Source organism: Patiria miniata, unplaced genomic scaffold (genome assembly GCF_015706575.1).
Source record: "Patiria miniata isolate m_02_andy unplaced genomic scaffold, ASM1570657v1 HiC_scaffold_7, whole genome shotgun sequence".
NCBI classification, from domain to species: domain Eukaryota; kingdom Metazoa; phylum Echinodermata; class Asteroidea; order Valvatida; family Asterinidae; genus Patiria; species Patiria miniata.
In genome coordinates this window covers 44754457-44763833 of record NW_024037074.1, presented here as the reverse complement: position 1 = coordinate 44763833, position 9377 = coordinate 44754457, and the positions used below count along the sequence as shown (strand labels likewise).

The 9377-nt window shown below is 37.1% G+C and overlaps 1 protein-coding gene across 1 annotated transcript; it reads right to left on the bottom strand.

The window, feature by feature from the left end:
- Positions 1-3401: 3401 nt before the first annotated feature.
- On the bottom strand, positions 3402-5859 carry LOC119718834. The gene is made up of 3 exons (XM_038188253.1): positions 5294-5859; positions 4447-4634; positions 3402-4287 (listed from the first exon to the last, which is right to left on the bottom strand). Exons 1-3 carry the CDS (start codon positions 5331-5333, stop codon positions 4141-4143), a joined length of 375 nt encoding a protein of 124 aa, XP_038044181.1. The 5' UTR covers positions 5334-5859; the 3' UTR covers positions 3402-4140.
- Between the last annotated feature and the right edge of the window lie 3518 nt (positions 5860-9377).

Sequence of the window (9377 nt, the reverse complement as noted above, 5' to 3'; positions counted from 1 at the left end):
GCCAAAATTGAAAAAAATACAAGGGGTTAGCCTTACATTTTTAACCAAATTTGGCCAAAAATTGACTTTTCTCCAAACAACGCAGAAATACCTCTGGAGACGAGGGGAGCATGAATCAATATTCAAACACCCACATTTTGGCAGATTTAGGCAAAAATCATCCATTTTTATGGTAGGAAATACATGTAAATAAAAAGCCAAATTTTGACTGTTTTACCCCAAATTTCGGCCAAATTTTCTTTTCAAAGGCACATCTGTTCCCAAATCGAATTGGAATGTGTTCAGGGTTACCTTAGGCATCTTTCCAGCAAGTTTCAAGGAATTTCATTTTTGGGCCAAAATTGAAAAAAATACAAGTTAGCCTTACATTTTTAACCAAATTTGGCCAAAAATTGACTTTTCTCCAAACAACGCAGAAATACCTCTGGAGACGAGGGGAGCATGAATCAATATTCAAACACCCACATTTTGGCAGATTTGGGCAAAAATCATCCATTTTATGGTAGGAAATACATGTAAATAAAAAGCCAAATTTTGACTGTTTTACCCCAAATTTCGGCCAAATTTTCTTTTCAAAGGCACATCTGTTCCCAAATCGAATTGGAATGTGTTCAGGGTTACCTTAGGCATCTTTCCTGCAAGTTTCAAGGAATTTCATTTTTTGGCCAAAATTGAAAAAAATACAAGGGGTTAGCCTTACATTTTTCACCAAATTTGGCCAAAAATTGACTTTTCTCCAAACAACGCAGAAATACCTCTGGAGACGAGGGGAGCATGAATCAATATTCAAACACCCACATTTTGGCAGATTTAGGCAAATATCATCCATTTTTATGTTAGGAAATACATGTAAATAAAAAGCCAAATTTTGACTGTTTTTACCCCAAATTTCGGCCAAATTTTCTTTTCAAAGGCACATCTGTTCCCAAATCGAATTGGAATGTGTTCAGGGTTACCTTAGGCATCTTTCCTGCAAGTTTCAAGGAATTTCATTTTTTGGCCAAAATTGAAAAAAATACAAGGGGTTAGCCTTACATTTTTAACCAAATTTGGCCAAAAATTGACTTTTCTCCAAACAACGCAGAAATACCTCTGGAGACGAGGGGAGCATGAATCAATATTCAAACACCCACATTTTGGCAGATTTAGGCAAAAATCATCCATTTTTATGGTAGGAAATACATGTAAATAAAAAGCCAAATTTTGACTGTTTTACCCCAAATTTCGGCCAAATTTTCTTTTCAAAGGCACATCTGTTCCCAAATCGAATTGGAATGTGTTCAGGGTTACCTTAGGCATCTTTCCAGCAAATTTCAAGGAATTTCATTTTTGGGCCAAAATTGAAAAAAATACAAGTTAGCCTAACATTTTTAACCAAATTTGGCCAAAAATTGACTTTTCTCCAAACATCGCAGAAATACCTCTGGAGACGAGGGGAGCATGAATCAATATTCAAACACCCACATTTTAACAGATTTGGGCAAAAATCATCCATTTTTATGGTAGGAAATACATGTAAATAAAAAGCCAAATTTTGACTGTTTTACCCCAAATTTCGGCCAAATTTTCTTTTCAAAGGCACATCTCTTCCCAAATCGAATTGGAATGTGTTCAGGGTTACCTTAGGCATCTTTCCTGCAAGTTTCAAGGAATTTCATTTTTTGGCCAAAATTGAAAAAATACAAGGGGTTAGCCTTACATTTTTCACCAAATTTGGCCAAAAATTGACTTTTCTCCAAACAACGCAGAAATACCTCTGGAGACGAGGGGAGCATGAATCAATATTCAAACACCCACATTTTGGCAGATTTAGGCAAAAATCATCCATTTTTATGGTAGGAAATACATGTAAATAAAAAGCCAAATTTTGACTGTTTTACCCCAAATTTCGGCCAAATTTTCTTTTCAAAGGCACATCTGTTCCCAAATCGAATTGGAATGTGTTCAGGGTTACCTTAGGCATCTTTCCAGCAAATTTCAAGGAATTTCATTTTTGGGCCAAAATTGAAAAAAATACAAGTTAGCCTAACATTTTTAAGAGTAGTCCACGAGAGGACCATGCAGACCGTGACAAGGTGGGGGTCGGTCAGCGGATTTGGTTAAAATTTGGGGGTAGGTGGGTCATAGGTAGCCTTGAGGTTGTACAAAATATTGGCCAATCTGACCTCCGTAGCAGAAAAAAAGAGCCAAAAATGTGTTTTTATTAGTGAAAAATGGTGATTTTTATGATTTTGGGGTACAAAAGTTTAAACGCTTGCTGCTCAACAGGGGAAAGCAGCAGAGAAATGAAATTTTCATGGTCTTGAGGTTGTATCCTGACCTAAACCAGGAACTCAAAATTTAGAAAAAAAATTGCTCTTAGGAGGCAACGGCACTAAGGGTTCCCCCAAAGTTGAGTCATAGAAATAGCGATCTTTTAAGTCGCCGTAGCGTCATTAGTGCAGGTCTTTGAACAATGACACTCAGGTGAAGAGAGAGTATTCATCTGGTCTTTAAGTATCAAGAATAAAAAAATTGTCAGCAGTTTTTAGTATGAAATGGCAGGAGCCTGTTTTACCCCTATTTTTCGGTAGTAAAGGGACGGGGGAGGGGCATACAGTGCCCCCCCCCTCTTTTCTGTATTTTCAAAAGTCGACAACCAATTTTCATGAAATTTGCCACCAAGTTTTTATTTTTCCCATTTGTAAATAATGACGTCAAAAATGTTTTTAAAAATCTTTCATAGAGGGCGTTTTTTTGGGCACCTTTTGGTCAAAAAAATGTATTTTTCACATAATTTTGACTGTTTTGCTTGAACGTTATGAAAATTGGCAAACGTGTATATTTTTTCATGATCAATAAAATTAAAACCTGTTTTAATACTGGAGACGCCATTAGGGGTGCTATAATCCCTTAATTAATCCCATTTTTAGGGTGGGGGGGGGGGGGGGTTTCATCTTAAATCAATATGGCCGCCACCTTTCCGAGTCCAGGATGGAATGTATACCCTGCCCGATTTGTGGCAGAGGGAAGTCCCCACAAATGTTCCAATACTCAACACACACTTGTCTTTTTGTTAACAGACACAATGGGGGTGGGGTGGGGGGGGGGGGACACCCTGCCACATATCGTGCACCAAATGTGGGAATGATGAGGCTTGGATGACAATTCTGTTATTTTTTGGCTTGTTAATGTAACCGGAAAATTAATAAACTTGGAAAATAATAAATTGAATGAGAAAAACGCTAAATGTTGGGGTACTCGCTGTCAAAAATGAGATAGACCTAGATGGGGTAGGAACAAGTAGAAAGGAATTTGAATATATAGAAACAATGACAAACATATTTTTAGAATGACAAAACAAAAGAATGATTTATTTTACCAACCACAATTTGAAGAAAACCATTAAAAAAAAACCAATAATCAAAAAGGATCCAAATTTACTTTTTCCCAAACCTTAAACCTGTTATCCACACAACCAAATAAGTAAAATGGTAGTACTACAGTCGACGTCTGCTTATAAAGAGCAAATTCTGAGGTCTCAAATCTCTAGTTCTCTTTGTGTCTCTTTGTTTCGCTGTCCTTTTAAAGCAACATTTCTGTTTAAAGAGGTAGTTTGGGCGGTCTCACCGACCTTGCTATAACGAGAGTCAACTGTACAAAACTAAATTGAACTTTAAACTTAAATGGAAGTTGAAAGAAGAAAACTGAACCAACACAGTATCAAAATAGAATGACACATGGAACAACCTAACGATCAAACTCGAAAAAAACAATTGAATATAAATCAAGAAAATCGTTTTCCTTCTTAAATTAACATTAAAAAACAAGAACAGTCACCGTCTTCCAATAACAAGCCATGATAACCCTTTGTTTAAACACAAAATACGTAAAGGAAGAGAACATGGAACCACTAATGCAAAAATGTTGGTAAAAAAGGATGCAATAAAAAAAAACACCGGGTACTACTATCAAAATCTTGACTACTTTGTGATGATTCAGCAGTTGTTTCACCGATTGTAATCTTCAATTCTTCATGAGCCCATCTTCTTGACCCGGTGCTAAACAATGAAGAATTAACCAAAGGCTTCCTTTGCCTTCCTTCTATAATAACGGATGGTGTTATCAGATGCTTCTTCTAATGACAGACGAAGCTGCCCATCAACAGCAGACATTCCACCCTGAGTAAGGAAAGTGTTCAGGGGTTGCAGCTCCACATTTTTGGTCGGGGGCTGGAGCCCAAGAAGAGTCAAGTGCACCTACATCCTGTGTAATATCTCCATCAGTTGATGAGGACTCAGATGTATGCTAGAAATAATCATGAGGAAAATAAAAACAGTGAGATGCGTGCTACATATAGCAGGGTTTGAAATACAAATTTATGTACTCAAAGAAGAGTACTTACAATTCATCTGTGATAAATGAGATGCAATATGACTATGTCCATTCTAAGTTCACTCTCATTACCTCATGAACTGAAGTGCATTCTGTGTCGGTGGGTTGGAGAGATGGTACACCAGCCGGCGATGTGAAATCACTGATTGTACACTGCTGCTTTTCTTGTTCCTTAGAGAGCACATCGCTAGGTGGTAATTGTTCCGCTGTCTGGTGCGTAACTGCTTGTTTGTGCTTAGATAGACAACCTCTACAGATACCTGAAAGTCATATGAACAGTGAGAATTAACAAAGTGTTAAGGCCGCAGCAGGCTTAATATTTTTTAAACGTAAAAGATATAAAGCGGGGCGTATGTAGCCAACAATATTGAGCAATAGATCCCTTGAACAAAACCAATGTCATAAATTCCCCCCCCCCAAAAAAAAATAAAAAATAAAAAATAAAAAATCTTCTTTTATTATTTTAGATTGACTGTATTTATTTACAATTATTACTTTTTCATTTTCTGGAGGATTTGTATAAAAGGGGAAACAAATCTGAAATTGTTCTTGTAAATGGTCTGATGAGTCACATCTCGTGAATTAAAGTCAAAACAACAATGTAAGTGCAAAACAAATATTTATTTTATTCCCCAAACTGCGCATGTTCAGTGCAGCTCCAACTTTCTTTATATAAAAAAAATCAAAATATCCACCATGTGTGTCCACTGCCGAAAACCATGTGTGTGGTCCAGAGCTGTGACAACCAGTATTAATTTTTCACACAATAATACATTTCACTGGTCCCAAGTCAACTGCATGATAAGGGATTTAATTGATATGACATTCCCAGAAACAAAATCAGTTGATCAGAAATGGACCATGACCATGATTGATTCATTTCAGAAATGTGTTTTTTGTTTGATTTCTGTCTTCTTACCTGTTCCAACTGTGATCAGGATACCCCATCGATCAAACATCTCACGGCTAGTTGCTTTATTCCCACCACGGAATGGTTTGCCTTTCACTTTATGGAGTAGATGACAACATTTCCTTGATGATGTCCAACTCAACCCTAACTTGTATCTATGCGGATTGCGCTGGACATATTGTCTTATCACTCAGTGTATGCATCGACGTCGAACAAACCACATCGCAGGAGGATCAGTTTCCACTCGACATTCACATCATATGCAGCAACTTTTCTGCAAATGGCTCCGTATGTCCTTTGTGCATCGATTAAGTTGCACTGTATTTAGTTCGCGCAGATAAGAGGGATTTACACCACATTCGATGGCTTTGCTATTCTCAAAATTACTAAAATCACATTGCAGCCGCACAGACGGCAAGTCCATTTTGACGGTAATGTAATGCGAGGGCGCCCTCTTTCGATACCGCGCGCTAACTGGGTAGGCGGCAACAGGACGTTCCCCTCCTACCGGATCAGTGCGCACCACCAAAGGTAGCCCACTCACCCACCCACCCAATAGGTGAAGTCTGCAAAATGTACATTTTGTTATGCTCTTACAACAACTCCTGCAAAATGTCAATTAAGGGCAACCAATTGCACTCGGAACTGTCTAGGGGTCTATGTAGGTTTGGTCTTGAAAATTAGGAATTTTTCAACTTTGTTGACCGTGAGCAAACAAAAACAAGAAGAGCTGACAGTTTTTTTATTTTTTATTATTGTAGTCGGATATCTGAACTATATTTCCTCCAAGTTTGTTGACTCTCAGCCCTGCATTAATTAAGTTATGGTTTACCGCGTAAATGACTTCTTTTCGTAATAGAGCTGATACGTGTTTTTCTTACGCCTATATCTCCACAGGGAATGCTTGCATATCACAGATTTATATTTCATCGTTTAGAGGAGATTAAACCCTTTCCTTTGATATGTAGGTCGACAGTAAACGATTTAGTTTAAGGGTATAAACGAGGCTATAACTTTACACCAGAAACAACACAAATTTACTCCCCGGAAGTCACCCTTTTTGCTCAAAATTGTTGGTGCCCCGTACTCGGCCACCGTGTGATTATTTATCGAGCTACTCCACCGAGTGGTATCGTCTCAGGTGGGGATCAAATGGCCAAGATTTGAACTTAATTCGCTGACCCCCCACCTTGTCGATTTTTCAGGATTTTGCATGGTCTTCTCATAAACGCACACTTAACCAAATTTGGCCAAAAATTGACTTTTCTCCAAACATCGCAGAAATACCTCTGGAGACGAGGGGAGCATGAATCAATATTCAAACACCCACATTTTAACAGATTTGGGCAAAAATCATCCATTTTTATGGTAGGAAATACATGTAAATAAAAAGCCAAATTTTGACTGTTTTACCCCAAATTTCGGCCAAATTTTCTTTTCAAAGGCACAACTGTTCCCAAATCTAATTGGAATGTGTTCAGGGTAACCTTAGGCATCTTTCCTGCAAGTTTCAAGGAATTTCATTTTTTGGCCAAAATTGAAAAAAATACAAGGGGTTAGCTTTACATTTTTAACCAAATTTGGCCAAAAATTGACTTTTCTCCAAACAACGCAGAAATACCTCTGGAGACGAGGGGAGCATGAATCAATATTCAAACACCCACATTTTGGCAGATTTAGGCAAAAATCATCCATTTTTGTGTAAGGAAATACATGTAAATAAAAAGCCAAATTTTGACTGTTTTACCCCAAATTTCGGCCAAATTTTCCTTTCAAAGGCACATCTGTTCCCAAATCGAATTGGAATGTGTTCAGGGTTACCTTAGGCATCTTTCCTGCAAGTTTCAAGGAATTTCATTTTTTGGCCAAAATTGAAAAAAATACAAGGGGTTAGCCTTACATTTTTCACCAAATTTGGCCAAAAATTGACTTTTCTCCAAACAACGCAGAAATACCTCTGGAGACGAGGGGAGCATGAATCAATATTCAAACACCCACATTTTGGCAGATTTAGGCAAATATCATCCATTTTTATGTTAGGAAATACATGTAAATAAAAAGCCAAATTTTGACTGTTTTTACCCCAAATTTCGGCCAAATTTTCTTTTCAAAGGCACATCTCTTCCCAAATCGAATTGGAATGTGTTCAGGGTTACCTTAGGCATCTTTCCTGCAAGTTTCAAGGAATTTCATTTTTTGGCCAAAATTGAAAAAAATACAAGGGGTTAGCCTTACATTTTTAACCAAATTTGGCCAAAAATTGACTTTTCTCCAAACAACGCAGAAATACCTCTGGAGACGAGGGGAGCATGAATCAATATTCAAACACCCACATTTTGGCAGATTTAGGCAAAAATCATCCATTTTTATGGTAGGAAATACATGTAAATAAAAAGCCAAATTTTGACTGTTTTACCCCAAATTTCGGCCAATTTTTCTTTTCAAAGGCACATCTGTTCCCAAATCGAATTGGAATGTTTTTAGGGTTACCTTAGGCATCTTTCCAGCAAATTTCAAGGAATTTCATTTTTGGGCCAAAATTGAAAAAAATACAAGGGGTTAGCCTTACATTTTTAACCAAATTTGGCCAAAAATTGACTTTTCTCCAAACATCGCAGAAATACCTCTGGAGACGAGGGGAGCATGAATCAATATTCAAACACCCACATTTTAACAGATTTGGGCAAAAATCATCCATTTTTATGGTAGGAAATACATGTAAATAAAAAGCCAAATTTTGACTGTTTTACCCCAAATTTCGGCCAAATTTTCTTTTCAAAGGCACATCTGTTCCCAAATCGCATTGGAATGTGTTCAGGGTTACCTTAGGCATCTTTCCAGCAAATTTCAAGGAATTTCATTTTTTGGCCAAAATTGAAAAAAATACAAGGGGTTAGCCTTACATTTTTCACCAAATTTGGCCAAAAATTGACTTTTCTCCAAACATCGCAGAAATACTTCTGGAGACGAGGGGAGCATGAATCAATATTCAAACACCCACATTTTAACAGATTTGGGCAAAAATCATCCATTTTTATGGTAGGAAATACATGTAAATAAAAAGCCAAATTTTGACTGTTTTACCCCAAATTTCGGCCAAATTTTCTTTTCAAAGGCACATCTGTTCCCAAATCGCATTGGAATGTGTTCAGGGTTACCTTAGGCATCTTTCCAGCAAATTTCAAGGAATTTCATTTTTTGGCCAAAATTGAAAAAAATACAAGGGGTTAGCCTTACATTTTTCACCAAATTTGGCCAAAAATTGACTTTTCTCCAAACAACGCAGAAATACCTCTGGAGACGAGGGGACCATGAATCAATATTCAAACACCCACACTTTGGCAGATTTAGGCAAATATCATCCTTTTTTGTGTTAAGAAATACATGTAAATAAAAAGCCAAATTTTGACTGTTTTTACCCCAAATCGGCCAAATTTTCTTTTCAAAGGCACATCTGTTCCCAAATCGGATTGGGATGTGTTCAGGGTTACCTTAGGCATCTTTCCAGCAAGTTTCAAGGAATTTCATTTTTTTGGCCAAAATTGAAAAAAAATACAAGGGGGTTAGCTTTACATTTTTAACCAAATTTGGCCAAAAATTGACTTTTCTCCAAACAACGCAGAAATACCTTTGGAGACGAGCATGAATCAATATTCAAACACCCACATTTTGGCAGATTTAGGCAAAAATCACCCGTTTTTGCGTTAGGAAATACATGTAAATAAAAAGCCAAATTTTGACTGTTTTTGCCCCAAATTTCGGCCAAATTTTCTTTTCAAAGGCACATCTGTTTCCAAATCAGATTGGGATGTGTTCAGGGTTACCTTAGGCATCTTTCCAGCAAGTTTCAAGGAATTTCATTTTTTGGCCAAAATTGAAAAAAATACAAGGGGTTAGCCTTACATTTTTCACCAAATTTGGCCAAAAATTGACTTTTCTCCAAACAACGCAGAAATACCTCTGGAGACGAGTGGAGCATGAATCAATACTCAAACACCCAAATTTTGGCAGATTTAGGCAAAAATCATCCATTTTAGGGGTAGGAAATAATGTTATTAATACACAATTTTTTTTCACAAACAACCCAAGAAAA